Here is a 25,089-nt window from a genome sequence, read left to right on the forward strand (position 1 = left end):
TCTGGAACTTTTCAAGTTGCCCCTGTCACACGTGTTGGTCAGTATACGAACCCAAGGCTGGAGATCACCCAGGAACAAGGGATTATGCAATGCGTCTCAATCCAGCCTGAGATATCTCCGAATCTGCGGGATGATGCTAGGCGCATTGCACACGAATGCCATGATATACTGCCGCTCTAAGACACGAGCGAGTCGGACTCGGAGTCGGCCTTGAGATTCAAACCGAGTCAAAGGCTGACAGGCAACCTCCACCACTTGGAAAGCCCGTTTCGCCGCAAGGATCTAGATTCTCCACGATATGGCAATAGTTCGTGTACAACACGAGGGAATGGGCACGCCAATCCACATGGCGGAAACATGGTGGACCCTTGTCCAATTCGTGATTTGTCTCGTTTCATACCACAGACCCGGGAATAGAGTCGGAGTCGGAACCAGCTGAATGATAGTGGACAGGATGATGCGAGAATCAATGCCCGAATTTGTCCCAATCTGACAATCATAGCGAGCCTCGGAACCTTGATATGTACCGCTGCCCGTCCTTGGTGCTGGAGAGTGAATGTTACGGAGCATCGCTTGTCCCGATTCACCCTGATTCATACTCTCTAGACTTCTAGTTGCATACTAATAGTTGTACAATTGGTTGCACCACCTTGTGAATAAGTCAGTCAAACCCTGCCAACACAATGACGGGTGATCGTGAACAAATCGGGGAGCCGATTGCCATTGTCGGAAGTGCCTGTCGCTTTCCTGGCGATGCAACAACACCATCGAAGCTATGGGATCTGCTGAAAGATCCCCGTGACGTCTTGACGGAGATTCCTGAAAGCCGATTTAGCACCAAGGCCTTCTACCACCCAGATGGTCTGCACCATGGCACGACCAACGTGCGACACTCTTACTTGTTATCCGATGACCACCGACTCTTCGACGCCCAATTTTTCGGAACAAAGCCAGTCGAAGCAAACTCCATTGACCCGCAGCAAAGGTTGCTGTTGGAGACCGTCTATGAGGGCTTGGAAACTGCCGGTATCCCTATGGAAGGTCTCCAGGGATCCAACACCGCGGTTTATGTTGGACTGATGACGAACGACTACGCAGACATGCTAGGTCGAGATGTTCAAAATTTCCCTACCTACTTTGCATCTGGAACTGCTCGCAGTATCCTATCGAACCGAGTCTCCTACTTCTTTGACTGGCGCGGCCCCTCGATGACCATCGACACAGCCTGCTCTTCCAGCTTAATCGCACTACACCAGGCCGTGCAGAGCCTCCGAAGCGGCGAGAGCCATGTCGCCATTGCCGCCGGAACCAACCTTCTCCTTGGCCCTGAACAGTATATTGCGGAGAGCAAATTGAAGATGCTATCTCCAACTGGACGCTCGCGGATGTGGGATAAGGATGCCAATGGATATGCTCGTGGTGATGGAATTGCTGCTGTGATTCTTAAACCATTGAGTGCCGCCTTGGCTGACGGTGATCACATTGAGTGTATTGTTCGCGAGACGGGTATCAACCAAGATGGCCGTACGAAAGGAATCACCATGCCGAACCCTGTGGCTCAAGCAGAGTTGATTCGCACCACGTATGCTCGAGCTGGACTTGATCTTTCCAAACCGAGTGATCGACCGCAATACTTTGAAGCTCACGGAACTGGTATGTGCTGGCCTAGCTATGATCCATCGTTTAGAGCATATTGCTAACAAGGAATAGGTACCCCTGCTGGTGATCCTGTCGAGGCCGAAGCAATTAGCACGGCATTCTTCGGTAATAAAGCCAACTACCACCGTAAGAACGGTCAAGAAGATCCATTGTACGTTGGATCTATCAAGACTGTCATCGGACACACCGAGGGAACAGCAGGTTTGGCAGCTGTTATGAAGGCGTCTCTGGCATTGCAGCACGCAGTGATCCCGCCAAATCTCTTGCTTAACGAATTGAGTTCAACGGTTCGACCCTTCTACACTGATTTGGAGATTGCTCAGACCGCCAAACAATGGCCTCAACTCCCAGACAACACCCTTCGTCGAGCTAGTGTCAACAGCTTTGGCTTCGGTGGTGCAAATGCTCATGCAATTCTGGAAGAATACAATCCAAGATTGCTCGGCAACACTTCCGGTGATGCTAATACCCCAGTTGTATCCCCATTCAACATGTCTGCTTCTTCTGAGAAATCGCTTGTTGCAAATGTGGTTGCATATTCGGCCTATGTTAAGAGTCATTCCGATGTGAATTTGCGGGACCTGTCGTGGACTCTGAATTGCCGTCGCTCTACGTTGCCGGTTAGGTTATCTATCTCTGCATCGAATACCGAAGAGCTTGTCGCAAGACTGGATGATGCAGTGCAATCATCCACTGGCATTACCCCAAGCACACAGACCGCAACCATCCATGAACCAAAGATTCTTGGAGTCTTCACAGGCCAAGGTGCGCAGTGGGCAAAAATGGGTGCAGAGCTTCTGGGATCTTCAGCAATGGCACGGGAATGTATTGGCCGTCTTGATCGCTCCCTACAGAGTTTGCCCACCGAGCACCGCCCCGACTGGTCTCTAAGCAAAGAGCTGCTCAAAGACAAGGATTCATCTCTTATTGCGCTGGCAAAGTTTTCACAGCCGCTTTGTACAGCTGTCCAAATTGTCCTAGTCCAGCTTCTCCATGCTGCAAATATCAAATTCAAGGCTGTGGTTGGTCACTCGTCTGGCGAAATTGCCGCCGCCTACGCTGCAGGTTATCTAAATGAAAAAGATGCCATTCGCATTGCATACTACCGTGGATGGTCTCTTCAATATGCCAACGACAAAGAAGGACCAAATGGTGCCATGATGGCTGCGGGTACATCTTTCCAAGATGCCCAGGAACTGTGCGAGATGCCTTCACTAGAAGGCCGAATTTGCGTCGCGGCTAGCAATTCTTCCACTAGTGTTACTCTCTCTGGTGATGCGGATGCGATCAATGAGGCACAAGAAATTCTCGAAGATGAGCAGAAGTTTGCTCGCCTCTTGAAGGTTGACAAGGCATACCACTCGCACCACATGCTGTCTTGTGCGGCACCTTACATTGCAGCGATCCAAAAGTGTGGCATCACTATGCAACCTCGGCCTCCTGGTAGTGCTATTTGGATCTCCAGTGTATATGGCGAGAACATTGACGACATCAATGACAACCTGGCTGACACTTACTGGAGCAACAATATGGTCAACCCTGTCCTCTTTTCTCAAGCAGTGACTTATGCCGTTGGATCGGCAGGACCCTTCGACATGGCATTAGAGGTTGGACCACACCCAGCACTAAAAGGACCCGCAATGCAAACTATTCAAGAAGTCTCCGGTCAAGCATTACCTTACACGGGGACATTGAATCGCGGAAAAAATGACCGAGAGGCTTTTGCATCTGCTCTCGGTGCACTGTGGGTATCACTTGGAGAGAGCGTTGTCGATTTTGCCGGGTTCGAAAGCAAGGCGACACAAAGCACTCGACAGCCCAGCTTGATCAAGGGTCTTCCATCGTACTCGTGGGATCACGATCGTGTCTATTGGCATGAGTCTCGCTCTTCGGCTGCGTTCCGTACTGAGAATGAACCTTTCCATTCTCTCCTTGGTGTTAAATGCCCGGATGGGACTGATAAGGAGCTGCGCTGGCGCAACTATCTTCATCCTCGCGAAGTCTCTTGGCTAGCACATCATCAGGTACAGGGACAAATGGTGTTCCCAGCTGCTGGGTATATTTCAGCAGCTGTCGAGGCCGTCTCTCAGAAGTATGGTCTCCAGTCCGTTAAGTTGATCGACTTCCGTGATGTGATCATTGGCCAAGCTTTGGTTCTTGAGGAGAATGGTGGAGTCGAGACTATTTTCAGACTATCAATCGAGGAAGTGCGCGATGATATCGTGACAGCGTCTTTCGCCTGCCATTCCAGTGCCAACAAGGGATCCGCCAACATGTCCCTGCACGCCTCCACCTCGCTTCAGATCTCCCTGGGCCAGCCGGATAATGATATTCTTCCCCCTCGCTCTGAAACCCATGGAATGTTCCTTGAATTGGAAGCCGATCGCTTCTACAACACAGTTTCAGAGCTTGGATTCGGTTATACAGGACCTTTCCAAGCCCTCTCCAACCTGAGCAGGAAGATGGACGAGGCTACCGGTCTCATTGCTGTCCCAGAGGTAGACGATGACGAGCGACCATTAATTATTCATCCGGGTTCGCTCGATGGCGCCATCCAGTCAATTATGTTGGCTTATTGTTTCCCCGGAGATGGTCGCCTACAGACTCTCTACCTGCCCACTCGTATTGACAGGCTTCTATTGAACCCATCAGCCTGTGCTGCCCTCGCTGCGCCCGGAACAGATCTCCCATTCTACTCAGCAGTCGCGGAGGCTCGCTTCGCTGAGCTTTCTGGTGATGTCAGTATTTTCTCTGCTGACAGCCAGCACACGTTGGTTCAACTTGAAGGGCTTCATACGACCCCACTCAGTCCATTGACATCCATCAATGATATTCCCTTCTTCACGGAGGTCACCTGGGATGTTGATGGGCCGACTAGCCCCAAGGCCACTACGGAATTGAAACCGCAAGACCAAGCTCTCTTATTAGATCTTGAACGCATGGCTCACTTCTACTTCAAAAACCTCAATAGCTCAATCACAGAGACCGAACGCGCGAAAGCTGCCTGGAACCATGTTCATCTTTTGTCATATGCTGAGCACTGCGTCGCTTCTGTTGCATCTGGGAAGCACAAACTTGCGAAGACTGAATGGGCTAGCGATACACTTGACACCATTACTCCAATTATAGAGCGGTGAGATACACTAATACTAGATAAAAACAAGCGGAAGCCAATATATACTGATGAATGCATGTAGAAATATTGACAGCATCGACATCAAGGCTCTCTCTGCCATCGGCCAGAACCTGTGTGCTATGATTCGCGGTGAGAAGAACCTGCTTGAAATTCTCATACAAGATAACATGCTTGGTAGTTTTCATGCCAACACACTTGGAATTGATTTCTACATTGGAGAGACTGCTCGCATGGCTCGTCAGATCAGCCACCGGTATCCTCACTTGAATGTTTTAGAAATTGGTGAGTCTGAATACAAGTCCACCACGGTTCGCTATATTGATGACTTAAAGGTGCTGGTTCTGGTGCCAATACCGAGAGGATTCTGCCTGCGCTAGGCTCGGCATTCACCTCTTATACATACTCCGATATCTTGGACACCGGCTTCGATGATGCCCGTGAGAAATTCTCGGAATACCAATCTAGAATGGCATTCAAAGTCCTAGACATCGAGAAGGACACCTTAGAGCAAGGATACGAAGAAGAATTCTTTGATTTGGTGATTGCCCCTCTCGCTTTGTATGCTACAAAGAATCTCGAGGCTACCCTGACGAATGTTCGTCGTTTGATCAAGCCTGGTGGCTATCTGATCATGTTGGAGATCACGAACCCCGACATTATGCGTTTCGGCCTCATTCTCGGTGGCCTACCTGGTTGGTGGCTAGGCCATGAGGAGGGAAGAACTCTGTCCCCTTGCGTCGCTGAGAGTAAGTGGGACGAGCTGATGCAAAAGGTCAAGTTTTCAGGATTGCAGGCTCTCGCGCCATCTTCCTCAACCTCTAATTTGCCGTTCTCTGTCATGGTCACGCAAGCGGTTGACCATCGCATCAACTTCCTCCGTGATCCCTTGGCCCATATACACCAACCGCTTGGTGTTGACTCGTTGACAATTATCGGAGGTAAGACGCCACTTACTGCTACTTTGGCTGCTGAAGTCAAGGCTGCAGTCAGTCGCCACTACAGCAACATCCATATCGCCAACTCCTTGGGAGATATTGTCTCCGCAGATTTGCCAGTGATGGGAACGGTGATCAGTTTGATCGAACTCGATGAACCGGTTCTCAAAAGCATGAATTCCGAGGACTTGATTTCATTCCAGGAATTGTTCAAACGAAGCAAGAATGTTCTTTGGCTAGGCCATGGAGCTCAAGGTGACAACCCCTACGGCAACATGTTCACCGGCGTCCAGCGGACACTGCTCATGGAAATGACCCACTTACACGTCCATTTCCTGAATCTACACTCGTTGCGTGAAGCCGATACCAAAAATATTGCAACCAAGCTTCTTCATCTTGAAGTTGCCGAAATTTGGGAACAGAGTGGCCAGCTTGATGGAATCCTATGGTCTAACGAGCGAGAGATAGCATTGGAGAACGGAAAGTTCCAACTTCCTCGCTTCCGTTTCAACTCTCGTCGCAACGACAGATACAATTCTTCAAGACGGCTTATTACGAAGAACATTGAGCGAACCAAGTCGATCGTCACTATACAGCAATCGGACACGGGATATCAGGTTGAAGAGAAAGATATTCGCTCCACCTTGTCCTTCCCCGATGGAGTTGAAATCCATGTTACTCACTCCCTGTTACGCGCTGTACCCATAACCGAGGCGGAAAGTCTATTCCTGGTAATCGGGCATAATACTCGCACTAATGAGCGGGTGGTTGCTCTGTCGCATGTTTTGGAGTCTCAAGTTCATGTGCCACATAGTCTCGCTGTTCGTTGCGGAGACTCTGAAGATCAAGCCATTCGTTCTATGCTCACTCTCTATCTGCACTTCTTTTCTCTGTCTATGCTGCAGAAGCTCCAACCTGGCACGGCTTTGGCGGTTTTGGATCCCGACTTTTCCATGACTCCTGTTTTGACCAAGCATGCCAATGAAAAGGGCGTTCAGCTTGTTCTGCTGACAACGAAGCAAGGTCCTTGCTCTTGGCCATGGATACAAGTTCACCCAAATACCACCCGACGGGATCTAATGACTAAATTACCCAAAAACATTGCGAGACTTGTCACCATGGGGGGTAGCGATGATGTGCTGTCGGTTCTTAAAGCATGCCTGCCGGCTATATATCCATTTGAGAACGAGACTACTCTTACAGCCACTTCCTATCAGTCACAATTCATTTCTGACATGGGGCCATTGGCCATGCAGCTTCGGAATGTCTGGATGAGAGCGCAGTATGACTTGATGCCGGTGAATCTACACAGGTTCGCATCCTTGACTCCCCAGGATCTCATTCGCACAAACTACCCACTGGCTGAGCAGTCCCTTGTTGCTTGGGGTGAATCTGAGCTTGCTGTTCAAGTCCGTCCAGCCACAAAGCAAGTGAAGTTCTCCAAAGACAAGACTTACTGGCTTGTTGGTCTCACTGGTGGACTTGGCTTGTCTCTCTGCCAGTGGATGGCCAGACAGGGTGCACGATACATCGCACTTTCAAGTCGCAACCCTAAGATTGACGAGCAGTGGTTGAAACGAATGGCAGCAGCCGGATGCACTGTTCGCGTTTTTTCGATGTAAGTATTTTTCTCCAGATCAGCATTGCCATCATCCACCTCAATGGACGCTAATGGCTTTTAGTGATATCACAAAGCGCGAGTCTGTCCAGTCTGGATATCGTCAGATCTGTGATAGCATGCCTCCGGTTGCTGGTGTCGCTCAAGGCGCCATGGTCCTCCAGGATACCATGTTCATTGACCTAGATCTTCCACGGCTGGACAAAGTCCTCCGCCCCAAGGTTGACGGTAGTATACTTCTCGATGAGCTGTTCCCCGAAGACACACTTGACTTCATGGTGTTCTTCTCGTCAATGGCTGCTATGACAGGTAATCCAGGACAGGTTGCTTACAACGCCGCGAACATGTTCATGGCAAGTCTAGCTGCACAACGCAGAAAGCGTGGCCTGGCAGGACATGCAATCAACATTGGTGCTATTGTTGGCAATGGATATGTGACCCGAGAACTGAACATGGGTCAACAGTCATACCTGTACCGAGTCGGACATTCTTGGATGTCCGAACAAGATTTCCATGAGGTATTTGCCGAAGGTGTCATTTCCTGCTTGGAGCGCGTTGGTGCTGCTGAATTGTGCTGTGGTCTCCGAATCGACGATGACGAGTCGAAGAGTTGGATTTCTAACCCCATGTTCCAACATTTGGTCTTCAAATCCAGTAGCCTTGTCATTTCTGATAAGAAGGGAAAATCCGGCATGCTGATAAAGACACGCTTATTTGAGGCGACGTCCATGCAGGAGGTTATGGAGATCTTGATAGGTACTGCCATCCCGACTTTGCTCCATTTCTTTCACAGCTAACCTTATTCAAATCAGATGGCTTTATCCTAAAGCTGCAGTCCGCCCTTCAAGCTGATCCGTCCAAGCCAATGCTGGACATGAGTCCCGATGAACTAGGTGTGGACTCACTGGTCGCTGTTGACCTTCGCTCGTGGTTCCTCAAAGAATTGGGAGTCGACATGCCAGTACTGAAGATTTTCAATGCGGCATCCGTTCGCGAGCTGCTTGCTACAGCCGCAGAAGTTCTTCCGGAGACGCTTGTACCTAATCTCCCCAGCATTGAGCAGTTCCCAAACGCTGCAACGCGTCAACCCGCTCCGGTCGTGCCAGTGGCTAACATCGACAGTAACACTTCTGATGAGATTCTGACTCCAGACACGAACGACACTCTGGAAGCCTTCAAATTTGCAATCCCGGACGCGACGAATACCTATAGTGGTAGCTCGGCCGCTTCGTTGAACACTGGCGACTCCAATTCCGAAGAAAATGCAGACACCTCTTCCTCAATTTCCACCGATGATAATGAGATCATTTCACCCGGTCGGGAAGTTCAAAAAACCACCTCAATGTCTTATGGGCAGTCTCGCTTCTGGTTTCTTGGTCATCTGGTTGAGGACAAGACTGCTTTCAACATCACCCCAACATTTGAATTGACTGGTCGTCTGAGGGTGGACGACTTTGCTCGAGCCATTGAGACTACTGGTCAGCATCATGAAGCATTGCGTACATTCTTCTTCACTGACGACGAGCGAAACCACAAGCAGGGTGTATGGGCCAAGTCCAACGTACGCCTCGAACGTATTGAGATTTGCGACCAATGTGAGGTTGAGCAGGCTTCAAGGCATATGAAGGCACATGAATTCGACCTTGCCAATGGCGAAATCATGCGTGTTCAACTTCTTTCCCTGAATTCTGCAAAGCACTGGATGATATTCGGTTTCCATCATATCAATATGGATGGCATCAGCTTTGAGGTCTTCTGGTCGGATGTTGAAAAAGCCTACCAGGGTATACCTCTCTCACAGGATGGCATCCAGTACCCGGACTTCACCTTGCGACAAATTCGGGAATATGAAGATGGTGAATGGGCCAATGACCTGGCTTACTGGCGAGCACAGTTTGTCGACATCCCACCAGCGATTCCTTTGCTCCCATTTGCTCTGCAATCTGTCCGCCCCAAGGTTGCCCAGTTTGGCTCACATACTGCTCAAATGCGTCTTGATGCGAACACTTCAGAGTCGATTGAACGGTGCTGCCGAATGTTCAAATCCACGCCCTTCCATTTCCACCTCGCAATCTGGCAGATCCTTCTCTTGCGCTTCTTTGATTCAGAAAACATTTGCATTGGTCTAGGTGATGGCAACCGCACCGAAGCTGACATCCTGCGAAGCGTGGGGTTGTACTTGAATCTTCTTCCTGTAAAGTTCTCCCAGCACCCAGGCCAATCTTTTGGGGAGTCGCTCAAGGACGTCCGGAACATTACGCAAGGCGCATATACTCATTCGCGCGTACCATTTGATGTAATTCTGACAGAACTTGGCGTTCCGCGATCTGCGTCTCACAACCCTCTTTGTCAAGCCATGTTCAACTACCGTCCCAAGATTGAACAGAGCAGAACTTTCTGCGGATGTATTGCCGATGGGGCTCTTTTAGGTGGTGGTGAAACTTCCTTTGATCTCAGCCTCGATGTTGGCAACGTCGGCGCAGGCGAGACCCTCGTCCATTTATCCGTCCAGGAAAGTCTCTACAATTTGGACCATGCTGAGATCCTCATTCGCTCTTACTCGAATCTGGTTCAGTCTTTCCTGCGAAACCCAGCAACTCGAGTGACCTGGCCGGGTTTGTATTTAAAGGACGATGTCGAGAAAGCAGTGACTATGGGGCGAGGCAAGTCCCATTAACATTCTTTCGAACTTAACTGACGGTGCAGTAGGGCCCGAACTGCGAGAGGAGTACCCCATCACCATTGTGCATCGCTTAGATGAGATTACTCGCGCCTATCCTGACCGTGTGGCCTTGAAGAACCACGATGGAACTTCACTCACATATGCTGAAGTTCAGCGTCGCGTCAATATCATTGCCCATGAGCTCCTCACCAACGGGATCGGCTCATACACCCGTGTTGGAGTTTTGCAATCCCCAAGTGCAGACTGGATATGCTCTCTTATGGCCATTCTCCGTGTCGGTGGCTCCTACATTCCGCTTGACAAGAAGGTTGGCATGGAAAGACTGGCCATGATCATGGATGAAACAAATGCCCCTGTAATTCTCCTTGATAAGACCACCATATCTGACTTTGGCCTCTTACATACAAAGGCTGAGCCAATTGATGTGGGTAGCCTGCGCGACTCCTCTGCCAGCACGGTCCCCAACATGGCGACACCAGAGCAGACTGCAGTCATCATGTATACCAGTGGATCAACCGGAATCCCCAAAGGTCTCATGATCTCCCATTCGGCATACGTTCACCATGTCCAAGCTTCCAGTGCGAAGTGGAATGTCAAGCAAGGAGACGAGACCCTCTTACACCAGTCTTCCTACGCATGGGATGCGTCTCTTTGGCAGATCATGGTTTCGCTCTGCAATGGTGCAACTCTTGTTATCGCTTCAAGTAAGGAAAGAGGTGATCCTGTTGCTCTCACCGAACTTATTGCATCTGAGAAAGTGACTCTCACTCTTGCAACCCCGACGGAGTATCTTGCTTGGATGCAACACGGCCGATCCAGTCTAAGTAACTCCAGCCTAAGGACCGCTATCTGTGGCGGTGAGTTTGTATCCAGTGGATTGATAGAGGAGTTCAAAGCGCTCCAACGACCCGGACTCAAGTTGATAAATGGCTACGGACCTGCGGAGATTTCCATTGCCTGCTCTGGTACTGAGATCCCGCTGGATTCAACTGCTGCATGTTCTGAGCAGGCGCTCTTTACATTGCCAAACTACTCTGTCTATATTGTTGATCAGAATTCCGTCCCTGTTCCGATCGGGATTCCTGGTGAAGTGGTCATTGGTGGTGCAGGAGTTGCACAGGGCTATCTGAACAGCGCAAAGACCGATGACCGTTTTGCGCCTGATCACTATGCCAATTCATTCTTCAAAGAGAATAATTGGACAAGACTTCATCGAACTGGAGATCGCGGAAGGCTCACTGCGAACGGTGGGTTGGTCCTATTAGGACGCATGGATGGCGATAATCAAGTCAAGCTGAGAGGCATGAGAATTAATATCGAAGAAGTCGAGAGAGCCATTGTAAACTCTTCCGCTGGTGCCATTGTTCAGGCTGTGGTATCCATACGCTCTGATGCCGACCACAACTCGGACAAATTTCTTGTGGCCTTTGCTGTGATGACAACCATGGACAACTACGAGAGCACACATCAGTTCCTCAAGCGCCTTACTTGGGAGCTACCGTTGCCCCAGCATATGCGACCTGTTGCTATCATTCCCATTGAGGCTATTCCTCAGAATACTTCTGGCAAGACCGATCGAGCGGCAGTTACCTCACTTCCCATCCCAGAAATTGCATCTCAATTAGCAAAGGATGAAACTCTCACGGCTTCTGAGCAATCATTGCGTCGACTTTGGCAGCAGACGCTTCCACGAGAAGTGGCAAGCTATCATTCAATTGACTCCCAGTCTGATTTCTTCCATGTTGGGGGAAACTCGCTTGCTATGGTTGATCTACAGGCTTTAATTAAGGATCATTTGGGAGTCTCAATGGCACTATACCAGCTTTTTGAATCTAGCACACTTCGCGCAATGGCTGCAGCTATTGAAGATTTGACTGTTCCGGTTCAGCAGTTAGAAGTTGATTGGACAAAGGAAGTTGCGATCGATTCTACTCTCGCCTCTTCTTTGAACGACGGCGGCACCCACATTATTCCCTCTGGGGTTAGGGTTGTGGTTCTCACCGGTGCTACTGGCTTCCTTGGCAAGGAACTTCTCCGACTCCTGTTAAGGGAATCTGACGTTGTCTCCGTCCATTGTCTGGCGGTCAGGAAAGAATCTTCCCAACTGCCAGAGAATTTCTCGCACCCGAAGGTTCATTTGCATAAGGGTGACCTTGGAGCTCGTCAACTGGGACTCAGTGATTCAGAGGCTAGCTCAATTTTTTCTTATGCAGACATCATAATTCACAATGGTGCCGACGTTTCATTCATGAAAAGCTATCAGACTCTCAAACTCATCAACGTGGCATCGACCAAGGAACTTGTCAGACTCGCTTTGCCGAGATGCATTCCATTCCACTTCGTTTCCACGGCTGGTGTTGCTCGTCTTTCAGGACAAGAAAGCTTTGGTGAATGTTCCGTGGCATCGTTCCCTCCTCCATCACCACCAAACGACGGGTACATTGCTGCAAAGTGGGTCAGCGAGGTGTATCTGGAGAACGTTCACCGACAGTTCGGTCTTCCTCTGTGGATCCATCGTCCATCCAGTATCACCGGTACAAATTCACCAGAGCTTGACCTGATGGGAAACGTCATGCAATACATCAAGGAGACCCGCAAAGTGCCGGACTCAAGCTCATGGTCTGGAGTTTTTGATCTCGTATCTGTTGAAACAGTTGCAAATCAACTTCTCGAGGCCGTTTACCGATCTGGTCTCGGTCATTCACATCAAGTCAAATACATGTATGAGTCCGGTGAAATGCAACTCGGAAAAGAAGATATCATGCCGCTGATGGAGCTAGGAACCGGTCAGGAGTTCCACACTATTTCTATGGAAGAGTGGGTTTCTGCTGCTGAGCAAGCGGGAATGAGTCGGCTGCTGGCTGCTTACTTGCGTGGGAACTCTGATGGACAGGTACTTCTTCCCAGATTGGTGAAAGAGGAAACATTATAGAGAGCATTTGAACGGATGGGTCGATACAATTTGCTAAACTAAGACTAGATTCAATACTAGAATGATACAATGACTCAAAAGTATAGCACTTTGAAGCCTGTATATGAACTGGTCAATTGAAGACATTATGACTTCCCTGCAGAATAGCTTTGGGGTAACTTCTTATCGAATATGATCACCATTAACGCATTTAAGATTATCTGATGCCTTTTCTGCACGTACCGATGAGAATTAGTCTTCCACTTAACACCGCGACAGAGTGAATGTAACTTTGTAGATTTGAAATTCTCAAAACCGCTATAATATGAGGCTTCGATGCTCACCCATGTTGCTCGATATGTCAGCTTTCTCAAATGACTTCTGGCGAAATAAATGACGAAGCTCCAATATGGTTATCATGAGGCTGGCATATACTACATGTCAAGGCCTCCTATGTTCTTTCGGTCCTCGCCTGCATCACGAGGTAACTGGGTAGGAAAGAGATTACTGGCTCGGAGGAATGAGTTCAGCCGTGCTGACGGTTCTATATGACAATTATGAGCTCGAATCCCGTGTTGAACTTGGGGGCATGATCCTCTAACATGGATTGTTCTGGCCTCATCCAATGATCTACATTCCACCTAGAACTTTCAATCACCGAGTTTGCTTTTAGTCTGCATTCTGTGCTGGTCGAGTTTTCCATCACGCCAATGTTATGAATGGTCCAGAGTACCTAAACGTTGTCAAGGTCTACATCGGTACTACATTCAAGTCACTGCCGAAGTAGCCAGCCAAATCCGGGACGCGTAGATGCGCCAACGGTGAGATGTACAACCAAAGGTTTTGCTCTGCTATAGTAACTCCTTTCACTCACACTTCGTCACGCATGCCTCTTTTGAACTAGACGAGCTGCTGTATCTAACAGCACCAAGCTTTGTCGTGTACCCATATCGCAGGTGCGGTCAGACTCAGAGATCCTGCTTCACCAACATGCATGCCCAGAATGGTCTCCGACTGATCAGCTGTATTTGCATCTCTGGGGAGTCTTATGGGTATATAGTTTGATCCCTCGACTGGGGGAACATAGCATATTGGAATCTTTATCTTCCAGTATATGCACCGTCTATATCGTCCGCCTTCATCCAATATGGCAGTTCAGCCTGGCCTTCCCTCTACCCAAACGGCGATCATTCAACATGAAGGAGGTGTTCTTCAAATCACCCCGGGTTTGCCTCTTGCAGAACTTGAACCTCATCAAATGCTCATGAAAACGGCTTCTGTTGCGTTGAATCCTTGCGATTTCAAGATGCCGTTGAGGTTCCCTACTCCAGGCCTGTGGGATGGCTGTGACTATGCCGGTACAGTGGTTGCTCTTGGTGCTGAGGCAGCTGCCAAAGGACGATTCAAGCTCGGTGATCCAGCTTTTGGAGCGGTTCAGGGATCGAATCTGTCGGACCCATTATCTGGAGCCTATTGCGAGTATATTCGCACTGATCCTGATCTTGCTTTCCATGTTCCGAAAGGCTTGACGCTTGAGAATGCGCCGTCGATTTCGGGTACGGCAATTGCAACTCTCGGTGTTGCTCTTTTTTGGTCTCTCCAGATCCCTGGAACGTTGGATACTCCAGCGACAAAGACGGAGGATGTTCTCGTATATGGTGGAAGCAGTACTCTTGGTCTACTTGCAATCCAAATGGTGAAATTGTATGTTTGAAGCGCCCGATATATACTTTGCATAACCACTGACACCGGTCTAGGTGTGGACACCGAGTCATTACTACCTGCTCTCCTCGCAACTTTGATCTGGTCAAGTCCTACGGAGCAGATCTAGTCTTTGACTATAGCTCTGCAACTTGTGCGGAGGATATTCGAGCAGCGACCAAGAGTACCCTACGCTATGTCCTCGACCCCTTTGCAGAAGCAAAGACTCTGCGACTGTGTCATGCAGCCATCGGTCGCACAGGCGGCCGGTACTGTGCCCTGGAACAGTATCAAGAGAGTCTCTGCGCACGAAAGACAATCAAACATGAGCTCGTCATGGGAGGCGCTATCTCGGGCCAGGGCGTGGAACTGCCAGACCCGTATGGCATCCCCTCGAGACCCGAAATTGGAGTTTGGGCTCGGTCCTGGTATCAAACCATTCAGAGTCTCATTAATCAGGGCAAAATCAAACCTTGCCCATTTGAAATTATTCCTGGTGGATTTGATGGGATTCTGAAGGGATTGGATATGCTTCGGAATGGAAAGGTTTCGGGAAAGAAACTTGTTGTGCCAATGATGCAGGGGAAGTAACATAGTTTCGAATTGAAGTCTGGGAGATTAGCTAGGAATATACACATTCGAAGGTTCCTTGAAATTGTCCAAATCGCCACATAAAAAACAAAGCCTACATCTCAGATTTCTTATTCGCTCGTTGCCAATGATGCATTGTATTCAATGTTTACTTGACCAGAGGGATTTAGAGAGCTTAGCCAGGAAGCACAATCAAGTGAGCAGCTACAATGTTCAGAGCAAAAAGTTTCATCTTCACATTCATAGTCCCTTCTATGCGGCTATCCAGTTGCAATGCCTCCAGGCGTCACAAAGAACTCTTAATTCTCTAAGTGATAGACCATCCGAGCAATAACTTTATCATTACCCTTGGTGGTGCTTATGTTCCTAGTAAGATACTTGTTTCCCTCAATCTCCTCAAATCCCCAAATGACTTCAGCGTCCCAACCCTTCGTAGTGTTCTTGGCTATTTCCTGAATGACCTCCGCGTTTATACTTGACTTGATCAACTTCTCTCGGAGAGTGTCTTCTATGATGTCCGAAGTGTTGATGAATTGCAAGCGCATAGTCAAGTCCCCAAATATCGGCAACGAAAGCTCTTGCGGAGTTCCATCTACAGGATAAGCCCCTTCGCTGTCGAAGCTACCGGGGCTGACGACTTGCTTCAGACGAAGCCTTGTGACCGACTCGCTGGAACTAGTGCTGTCCGTTTCTCCTCCCGACACTGCATCGGTCGTGGTTTGCCAAAGCTGCAGGGAAAGTCGAGCATGTTTCAAGGCTTTGCGGATGATCCAAGGGACGCCTTGCTGCTTTCTTGTTAGCGACTAATTAAATCACTTTTGTTTCGGAACATACCAAAGCGAAGACCTCCTCTGGGTCGGTTGAGTGCTTCCGGTTCTAGTTTGATGTTTAATGCATGTTTCTTTCTATCTTAGTATTGGGGTATAGGCTTACCAGTATCCAAGTTCCGGTGATGTCAGGGAGAGTGTTGGAATCGGGCGCAGACATGATGAAGTATCAAGATCCAATTTGCTAAACAAATTTAGTAAGATTGTTTTTTTCTTTGACGAAACTGTAATCTGGACTTATCAGAAAAAAACATCCTTTTAAGTGAATACAGCATGGTAGATTAAGAATCCACATATGACATTGGAATTAAAATCGGACTATTCGGACTCGGCGTCGGAACTATGCAGGGCAACCTGGTGTTTCAGCTTTTGTTGCAGAGATCTTAGTTCTAGTGTGTTGCCCACTTAGATGTAGTCCACACGTTCATTAAGTTGTTCATAGTGAAATCAATGGTCAGTTATGATATCGTCGGTCTTGGTTCACAAGCGACTCTATATAGAGATGAAATGGGAGAAACGAGCAACCGAATAAAGAGATATCGTCGACCACTTGATCATACACGACCAATTGGATATTCAAATAAAACGTTTCATTCAAGGCTAAGATACTTAATCACAATGTCACAATTTCCACACACCTAGTGGCCCAGAATGTTGTTGATCTCTTGCACAAGCTTGTCGTTCTTGCCATTCGGCTTGATAGGATCCAGACCCATAGCAGCCCTACCAGCTTCAGACTGGATATCTTCAACTGTTGCTCTGTCGGAGAACTGAGACTCGCCAAGGCCACCGGGGAAGTCCGGTGGGGGAACGCCCTTCAAGAAAGCATCACGCTGCTGAGCGACATATTGCTATTTGATATTAGTCCAAGCAAATAAGCAAAGTTTAAGAACGGATACCTTACCGCATTACTAGGCGTCAGCGGGACCGAAGGAATGTAGAACACGCAAGCATCGTTCTTTCCTGAGTTCACAGTCTCCGTTCCGTGAATTGTATCGGCGCTCCAGAAGACTATAACATAAACGTTAGCATGGAAGATGTAATCTGAAGAGCTCAAACTCACCGGTGTCACCTGGTTCAACAGTAGGATAGGGGATCATAGTCTCGCTGAGATTGAGATGAGGGTGGTGGTCAGGGGTATGCTCTTGAGCGGTACCCGGATTAGCACCATGCAAATAGATATTGCCCTCTTCATCATCCAGTGAAAACTTCCATCCGTCCAGGGAGCCCTTTCGTGTTGGCTTAAAGAATGGTCGAAGCATCCAGTAGGCAGTGGTAGGCTGCAGGATAGGATGCACGACCAGAGTACCTGGGATTCTCGATTAGCGCTGAGCTAGCATGAACAGTGTTTTCAAGAGCCACGTACCTTCTTGGGGCCCATGGCGAGACAGTCCAAGCCAGCTTTGGAACGCTCGGAAGACAGAGCAACCTCCTGGTGCCTCATACAAGTTCATGTTGGCATCAAGACGACCAGTCAGATCCCATGGGTTGTACTCGCGCCACTATCGTGATATTAGTTTTCTGCTCTCATCCACTGACATGGCTCGTACTTACTTTTCCTTGGAATATGTTGCGGTAGACATGGTTGTAAGCGTTGTCCTCCCACCTCTCGACACCTCCACCATCAACGTGGGGGGAAGTCCAAAGTGTCTATCACCAGGAGGACGGATCTGAACGCGGTCACAGTAAGTCAATGGGACCGAAAGATCAACTAAATCTTGTCAGTCAAGTCCGACACATGTTGAAAACTGCAAGATTCGTTACTCTTTTGGTCTGGATCGGCACGATAGAGCTGATTCATCCAGGATTGTGCAGAAAGCATGTTAGGGTGCGACCTCGCTTTCACTTGAGAGGGACTCCAGTATGACTCGTAGATAACCTTCTTTTCCGCATCCGATGGGAATCCCTTGAAGGATTTGCCATCAAAGTATTGACGAACATCAGAAAGGAGGTCCTCCGTGACACCCTTTGGTACAACTCCTCTAATGACAGCAACACCAGTGCGTCGAATGGCTTCAATGTTTGCCGGAGATACATTGCCAGCCTGAATATCGGAAAAGTTGAGTTGTGGAATAATCTGATTCCATTAGCAGCTGTTCTCCATTAGAAGGATGGAATGAACTTACAGCCTCTCTCTTGGTAGCGACTTCTTCGGTCCGAACTTTCAAAGTCTCAACTAGGTCATCCCAAGACTTCTGAATCTCCTCCTCAAATCCAACGGTCAAATTCTTCTTTAAATCCCTGAAGCGGCTGGGAAGTGGTGCGCTCTTTCGGCCAGAAAAAGTTGAAAAAACGGAAGAAATATCTCCTTCCTGTTTGTCTTTGCGAGTACGCGGCGCATCAGTTGCAACAAGCCGCTTTGTTGCTTTTCCTGCGCATTTACCCGCACGAAAGGTAGGGCACTTGAGACAGTTTGGTGAAACAAGTCTGTTCATTTTGAGATTTCCAAGTAATTTGCAGTGTTGGAGAGATTCACATAACTTTGAGACATTTAGATTTCGTCTTGATCCTAGGTTTATATATCTTCTTCCCCAACAACTTTGACATAAGATCAGGTCGGCTCCAACAAATCATAGCCACATTTGGCAAGACTCCGAAATATCGGCTAAGCCTAGTCAAGTAGGTTGCCGGTGGCATGCCTTTTGATACGGAGTGGATTGAAGTATGCCCCCGCGGGGAAATCACGATCTGGGGCTTGGGGTTATTGAACGGTGAGATCCACCAAATATATGAACTGTATTAGGAAGCGAGACAAATAGAAGACCGATCGAACCGGAAGCAATGCCCTTCGCAGCTCTCGGGCTGAAAATGACCCTACAGATCATCATCATTCCATGACTTGGGCGGTTGGGATTCCCAATGAGGAAATTGAGCCGCCACCCAGATTTCCTACTGGGCACGCGCTCAACAAGTCAAGTCAAGTACTAACAGAAATGAAAAGCCCACTGATTAAATTTATGAATTAAAAACGTCACTTTTCAGAAAAGAAAAAGTTCGCAATTAAAGAAAAACAGGATCTCGCACAAGTTGCCGTAAACGTTGCATCAGATCCACCAGGGTCATTTCGCACGCATCTTGCTCCTGCGCCAGAACAAGATCCCGGATCGCAGTTGACCAGTTGCCTTTCCCAATAGCCCCAGGGGAATAAGATTCCGTCTGCTCATGTTTCTGAATATAGCCGGACGAAAAACCTAGAAGTTCGTCGATCTGACCCATTGCCCTAGAGCCAAGATCAAGCAGAACCTGGACTTGGACAGCGAGGTTGCCATCCATATGAAAGTGTCCAAGCTGAAGCTTTGGTAATAGCAGATATACTTTCGCATCCACAGGAGGAACAGAGAGAAACAGTTGGTACAACCGAAGGCAAATCGTGCGGTAGATTCGGGTCAGATAGCAATGTGCTTCCAACACGCTTAACAATACTGCAATATCACATTTCGGGCCTGAAGTGGTAATGCTTCGATCTGGAAAATATTTCATTGCAGTGCCGTAGCCCGAGTCATGCAAGGATATTGTAGTTGCATATTCGTCCGAGTTGTTACTAACATCGTGAAACATTGAAGTGGAACCTTCCTGTCCGCGAGGGAGACTATCGGTTATCGACTTGGCTGGAGTATTATTGCAAGATTCAGGTGAGATATCAAATGATTGAATAATTTCCAACAGGTGGGATGAATGATGGAGTAATCGATACACTGGAAGTTTCAGGTGCGTGACGGATGGGTTAAACAGGTCGTTGAGCAGTGATTCGGACGACAGGGCAACGTGATCCTCCTCAAGCATATCTAGATCATCCAGAAGCTCGGCATTCAGTTTCAAAAGCTCTTTTCGTCTACTTGGGACGGAGGTGGGCTTTTCTTGACAGGGTACTCCAGGTCGAAATCCAACCGGGCTTGGGAGACTGTCTAAGTTACTCCAAAAAGATTCAGGAATACCTTCAGCTCCAAAGAACTGTGCCGTTTCTGAATAGCTGGGAAGCTGATTTAGTAAAGACAGTTCACTGGTGTTAATGCTTTCGTTGGTGGCTTCCATTGAGATATCGGTACCAAGAACCGGCGAGTAAAGAGATTCATCGCTGTACTGATGTGTCAGCTCTGGTAAGGCGCTCTCCAAAAGAGGCTAAAGAAAACTGATATTAGTGGTTGAGTATTCATCATCGTACATTGGGGTTACCGAACCAGGTTATAATTCCCGTTCAACCAGTGAGGCTGTTGACCCCACGGTTCAAAGGAAGTGGGATAGACCCGAATATCTAGCGGCATGCCTAAGCCTAAATCTTCAGGCGACGGAAACGGTGTGTCACCAGGGAGATATTGAAGTGGAAGCTGATCATCCAAGAAGTTTGACTGTAGCGAGTTTGACAAGCCCGCGTTCGTAGACGATGGTAGAACTACGCTTGTTCCTTTTGAAGTGGATGGCTTTGGGATCATAGATATCGCATCGTGATTATAGCCAAAGATCCGATCATCACTGTCTCTCTGAACAAGGCCCTGAGCATGATGAATAGGAAGGAAAACAGGCGCCGGATGATTCATACTGGTGATGCACGGCTGTTGAGCCTTGAGGCAGCGTTCACAAGACATGCCATTCATATGACCACGCTCACAGCGCAGCTTCTGCCCGCGGCATTTGTCACAAGCAGAGCGCCGGGAGTGTCTATAGTTGAGAGTCGGGTGCATTTGTAGGGAGCAGTGATGAACTTGTTGTACCGTGATAATATGAGAAAGTTGATGTCAGTGATCAAGACCCCAGTCTCATATGTACTTTCGATTGTTTCTAGCCCAATGGATGTAGACCCCAGGAACACGTTCAATTAGTTTAAATGCTATCTATGAGCACATCCAAACAGACCTCAAGCTCGAAGGGGTACAGTTCTATTGGAAATTATGGCCCAGGAAGTTGGTTAGGATAGCGCGTGGATAGGTATCACTGCGTGACTGCCCTTCCTTTGGGAAGCTATTTGGGAGCACAAGCCTTAGTTTGATTACACATGTTTGGCCAATGGAACCCTAAGATATCCTCGCCTTCCAAGCGAAAATATCTGAGCACTCGTACAACATGTCTATCGAAGTGCGGATATGCGGGCAAAAGTTCAAGGGGTATTCTCATTGCCTCCATGATCCCAAAGCAGCCCCCATAGCCCTGGCGCAACGTGCATCACGATTCATGGAATCAGTTACACAGAAGCAAAGCCAGCGAAGTATGGAGCAGCATGTCTTTGCTGGTACAACATAGGATGAAATTGTCTCACATCTGGTCAGTTCTACGGTAATGCTCAATATTGTGGGAAGCACATTCCACTAACCGTCTATCTGTGTCATCTTGGAGTCAAAAGGATTGAGGTTAAGGATGATCAACACAGATTTAACGGATGCCAGGAACCCAACTGACACGTTTCAGGTGGATCAAGCTAGCCTGTTCGTTGAATATGAAACAAGTCACGGCAGGGAAGACAGCGCCACGCCACGCCACTGGGGCAAATATCAGCCCAAATTTTATGACCTGGCAGGGACTACATGGTCCAGGAAGACCTGTTGGCGGGCAATTTGGAATAACAGATCTAGACCAAATTGCACATGCGGAGAATTAGGGTTAACATGCGCAAATGGAAATCCTCCGGCTTGAGGAATCTGACTATGCGCACCTTTGTCTTTGAACTTTCATTTTTAACATCCTTCTTTTGTATTCTTCCTTGCTCTTTGACTCACTGTCGCCAGCTCTTTCATTGCTGACCGCTGCAAAGTGGAGAATGCAAGTAAGGGATTGGAAACCCAACTACGACCCTGGTCAGCGCTCGGCTTCATTTAGAAGATTTGGAATGATCATTGAGTGTTTCGAGAATAGGTACAACATTTCAAGGGTAAGCCCTTCGTCTAAAAGCTCCCGCCTAGTCCCACCCCCAGCCCGGATTTGGTCTAGCCATCTTAATAAAAGCCAAGAACAAAGCTAATAGGCGAGAGCCGGGTATATCCTGGAGCGGGGAACAGTTGAGTAGTAATAGCAATTATGTCTGGATACTCTGTTGGGTAGTCATTGTATATGTACATGAAGATAAGCAGAGAAGATACCGATTGAAATCGAGGATCAGGAACAAATTTTGCTTGTCGCAGAACTTCCATTCCATCCCTTGATCATGACACGAACACCTTGGCTCCCATCTTTCGGGTGGCCATTGAACATATCCTTTGCAGTACGAACATCATCGATAGTGGTTTCGTACAGCTCCATGTCAAATTCCCGGAAAATAGTAGCAACGGCCAAGAGAATCTCAGCTCGGGCAAGACTAGTCAATTGATGTTAGCCTATGCCCAAATTTGCTTAGTGGAAGTAGTTTCACGTACGGGATACCAATGCATTGTCTGGAACCTTTGCTGAAAGCTACCATATATTTCTCAAGATACTTTCGCTGTTCCAGATCCATCCAGCGCTCTGGAATGAAGCTTTGCGAGTCGGGGAAGATGTCTTTATTATGGTGCATGAAAATGCCGGTCATGCCAACGGGTGTCTATATTGTGCTGTTAATGAGATGAATACCAAAGTGACGGATGAGACATACCCCAGGGGGAATGACCCAGTCCTTGTATTTCATCGGATCAGTTGGCGAGCTGCGTTGAAGTCTTGTCGAGATAGCGTCTGCGAGTCTATTAAGTAGGGTAGGTCAGTCAATCGTATCTGGAATGCATCCTGCTTCCACTGGCAAGATAATACGAGATACTGTCGGTTCATACCTTAGTCCCTCGAGCATGACAGATGTCTATTGTCATTAGATGATGTTCATTTTGTCTTTGTGGTATAAGTGGCGCTTACCAAATAGGGCATTGTCTCATATTCCACCAAAGACGCTGTTCCATCGGGGTCAAGTCGGTTCAACTCATCGCGCAGCTTCTGTAGCTTGTCGGGATTGTTCAAAAGGTGAAAAGTGAGTGTTGTCAAATTCTTCGCAGTCGTTTCTCCGCCCGCAGTGATGACCGTGAAGATTTCCTGACTTAGGCGACTGGCTGACTTTTCTTCAGCAGGAAGCTTGCTGTCCAGCAGTGCATGGAACAATGTATTCTTTGGCAAACTAGCCTTGTCATCTGCGGGGGCAGAACTGGACTTTTCACTGTTGATTATCGAGTTTGCCAGTCGGAGACTTTCTGCTTTCTGGTCGATGACCGGGCCAATATCCGGGTTGAGACTGACAACCAACCACCGTGGCAGTAATTCGAAAAATCCAATCACCCATCGAAACTGTTTAAGTTGCACACCCATCGTCACGATCGATTGGATTGTCTTGGACCATTGCGGGGTGAATTCGGGGTCATCGAGATAGTGAAATGATTCGCCCATGGAATACTCCACAACCACATCTGTAGTAAATGCGTTGAACGCATGGTACATCTGCAGTGGGGTGTTTCTTTCCTTCCAGGCCTTCATTCCATTGCGCAGCTTATCCATCATCCCACGGAGCATTGGCTCCAGGTGTCTGATTCGTTGCTGGGAGAAGAACGGGTTCATAGGCTGTCGGCGGATCCGATGACGACGGTGATCGACAGAACCGAACGCAGAATCGGGCGCTCCAAACATGCCGGTCAAATGGACTGATTTATTGCGAGGCTTATCTCGAGAGTACAACACCTCGTAGTACTCCGGGTCGTCAATGTGGAGTTCATATGGACTGATCCGTACTATCGGGCCGTACTTCTGATGCATCTTGGCGATTTCGAAGACGTATTGACCACCGACATAGGAATCGTAGTAGAATTCATACCACATCGTTAACGCGGCGAGCTTGGGTCCTGGAAAATGAGCGATTGGTGAAAGGTATAGTCGATATACAGCCAGGGAAAGCAGATAGAAAACGCTAACCACGCCGAGGGCGATGCATGGCTGCGCGACAACAAGATGCCACCACGCCATATTCCACAGGATCTCAGGGAAATCAAAGCACCGTGGCGAGTACCGAGTAGGGGTGAAGGAATCCAAAGAAATCCAAAACACCCCAGCTTCACCCTAGAGGGCTCCTTTTGTGTGCCGTGGCAGTGGGGCCACTCCTGTCAGCTTCTGCCAGGAAACAGTGAAGAAAGACATAATGGGGACACAATGTAACTAGACCGAATATTTATACAACCGTGATTGGTACCCATACTGTCGGGCCTCTCCTGAGTTGGACTTGGACATTTGAAAAGACCACGAGAACCTCTGGGGCTCCGTGCATAAGAACAAAAAATAGTATTATAATATCTTCAGCCTATCGCGGGACACCCGTTAGAGCAAAAGTGGCTTACAAAAGCGACGCTAAATTGCCCGTGGGTCTAGAAAATCCTGTCCGGAGCACCGGGATCGTCTCGAGGGCCTCCATAGAAGAGATCCGGATTTGACATCCCGTCTCAGAAAGTTATTTCATGAGCACGGGGACTGGGTGGAACCTTTATCATGCGCATTGTGCCTATAGTGTCTATCGGTAAATACGAGGACAAAGCGTGGAGGGCTTTTCCGAACCATAAACACCACCGAGTCATGTTGTACTATTGTCAAACAGGATTCTCGCTACCAACCGTTATAACTGCCATTAGTATAGTGAAAGGCGGAGGTGCAAGGATTGTGATGAAAGCCAAGGCTTCTAGTACCCCATGAGGAATAGCGAAAGACGTCCCAGTACCCGCACAAGGCCCAGTTTTGTGGATTTGAATCCGAAATTTCATGATTCAGGGGATTGGAGATTGGGGATTCCGCAGATCCCTTGATGTGGTAGCGTAGCATTTGACGAGCCACGCATAGCATCAAAGTTTATGTTTAGGCTATCACAGTATCGGATCATCTGAGTTCGTGGCAGGTTTATCCACTTCAACAGAATAACCGACAAGTGAGGATCTAGGCAATGCTCTCTGCAAAACTCCACCGGACTCCCGAGGTTTCTTTTGTTTGCCAAGGGATCTAGGGCCCCAAATGTATTCTCGTGTCTCTTCCCACGAGAAAGATTGAGATATCGAGATTAATAGTCTCCATCCCGAATAGATCGATTTCCCCATGTTGGGGCCATGTTCGC

General features: G+C 48.3%; 6 protein-coding genes across 6 annotated transcripts; 2 read left to right on the plus strand and 4 right to left on the minus strand.

The window, feature by feature from the left end:
* Positions 1 to 683: 683 nt before the first annotated feature.
* Positions 684 to 12,963, plus strand: N7511_008820 (uncharacterized protein; the record flags this gene model as incomplete). Its single annotated transcript, XM_057131197.1, has 7 exons — positions 684 to 1,653; positions 1,711 to 4,792; positions 4,857 to 5,077; positions 5,128 to 7,348; positions 7,413 to 8,104; positions 8,161 to 9,963; positions 10,058 to 12,963. 7 exons carry the CDS (start codon positions 684 to 686, stop codon positions 12,961 to 12,963), a joined length of 11,895 nt encoding a protein of 3,964 aa, XP_056979185.1.
* A 1,126-nt stretch (positions 12,964 to 14,089) lies between these two features.
* On the plus strand, positions 14,090 to 15,234 carry N7511_008821 (zinc-binding alcohol dehydrogenase family protein; the record flags this gene model as incomplete). The annotated part of the gene is made up of 2 exons (XM_057131198.1): positions 14,090 to 14,646; positions 14,700 to 15,234. 2 exons carry the CDS (start codon positions 14,090 to 14,092, stop codon positions 15,232 to 15,234), a joined length of 1,092 nt encoding a protein of 363 aa, XP_056979186.1.
* A 299-nt stretch (positions 15,235 to 15,533) lies between these two features.
* N7511_008822 (uncharacterized protein) lies at positions 15,534 to 16,221 on the minus strand (the record flags this gene model as incomplete). The annotated part of the gene is made up of 3 exons (XM_057131199.1): positions 15,534 to 16,019; positions 16,069 to 16,110; positions 16,168 to 16,221. 3 exons carry the CDS (start codon positions 16,219 to 16,221, stop codon positions 15,534 to 15,536), a joined length of 582 nt encoding a protein of 193 aa, XP_056979187.1.
* Positions 16,222 to 16,699: 478 nt separating this feature from the next.
* On the minus strand, positions 16,700 to 18,496 carry N7511_008823 (DUF1479 domain-containing protein; the record flags this gene model as incomplete). The annotated part of the gene is made up of 8 exons (XM_057131200.1): positions 16,700 to 16,912; positions 16,966 to 17,072; positions 17,125 to 17,370; positions 17,428 to 17,563; positions 17,616 to 17,677; positions 17,719 to 17,772; positions 17,826 to 18,138; positions 18,188 to 18,496. 8 exons carry the CDS (start codon positions 18,494 to 18,496, stop codon positions 16,700 to 16,702), a joined length of 1,440 nt encoding a protein of 479 aa, XP_056979188.1.
* A 565-nt stretch (positions 18,497 to 19,061) lies between these two features.
* fmpR (Zn(II)2Cys6 domain-containing transcription factor fsqA) lies at positions 19,062 to 20,740 on the minus strand (the record flags this gene model as incomplete). The annotated part of the gene is made up of 2 exons (XM_057131201.1): positions 19,062 to 20,180; positions 20,240 to 20,740. 2 exons carry the CDS (start codon positions 20,738 to 20,740, stop codon positions 19,062 to 19,064), a joined length of 1,620 nt encoding a protein of 539 aa, XP_056979189.1.
* A 1,405-nt stretch (positions 20,741 to 22,145) lies between these two features.
* On the minus strand, positions 22,146 to 23,960 carry N7511_008825 (cytochrome P450; the record flags this gene model as incomplete). The annotated part of the gene is made up of 5 exons (XM_057131202.1): positions 22,146 to 22,344; positions 22,403 to 22,566; positions 22,618 to 22,702; positions 22,790 to 22,815; positions 22,869 to 23,960. 5 exons carry the CDS (start codon positions 23,958 to 23,960, stop codon positions 22,146 to 22,148), a joined length of 1,566 nt encoding a protein of 521 aa, XP_056979190.1.
* Positions 23,961 to 25,089: the final 1,129 nt, after the last annotated feature.

The sequence above is a fragment of the Penicillium nucicola genome (genome assembly GCF_028828085.1).
Source record: "Penicillium nucicola strain IBT 29836 chromosome Unknown utg000010l, whole genome shotgun sequence".
NCBI classification, from domain to species: Eukaryota; Fungi; Ascomycota; class Eurotiomycetes; order Eurotiales; family Aspergillaceae; genus Penicillium; species Penicillium nucicola.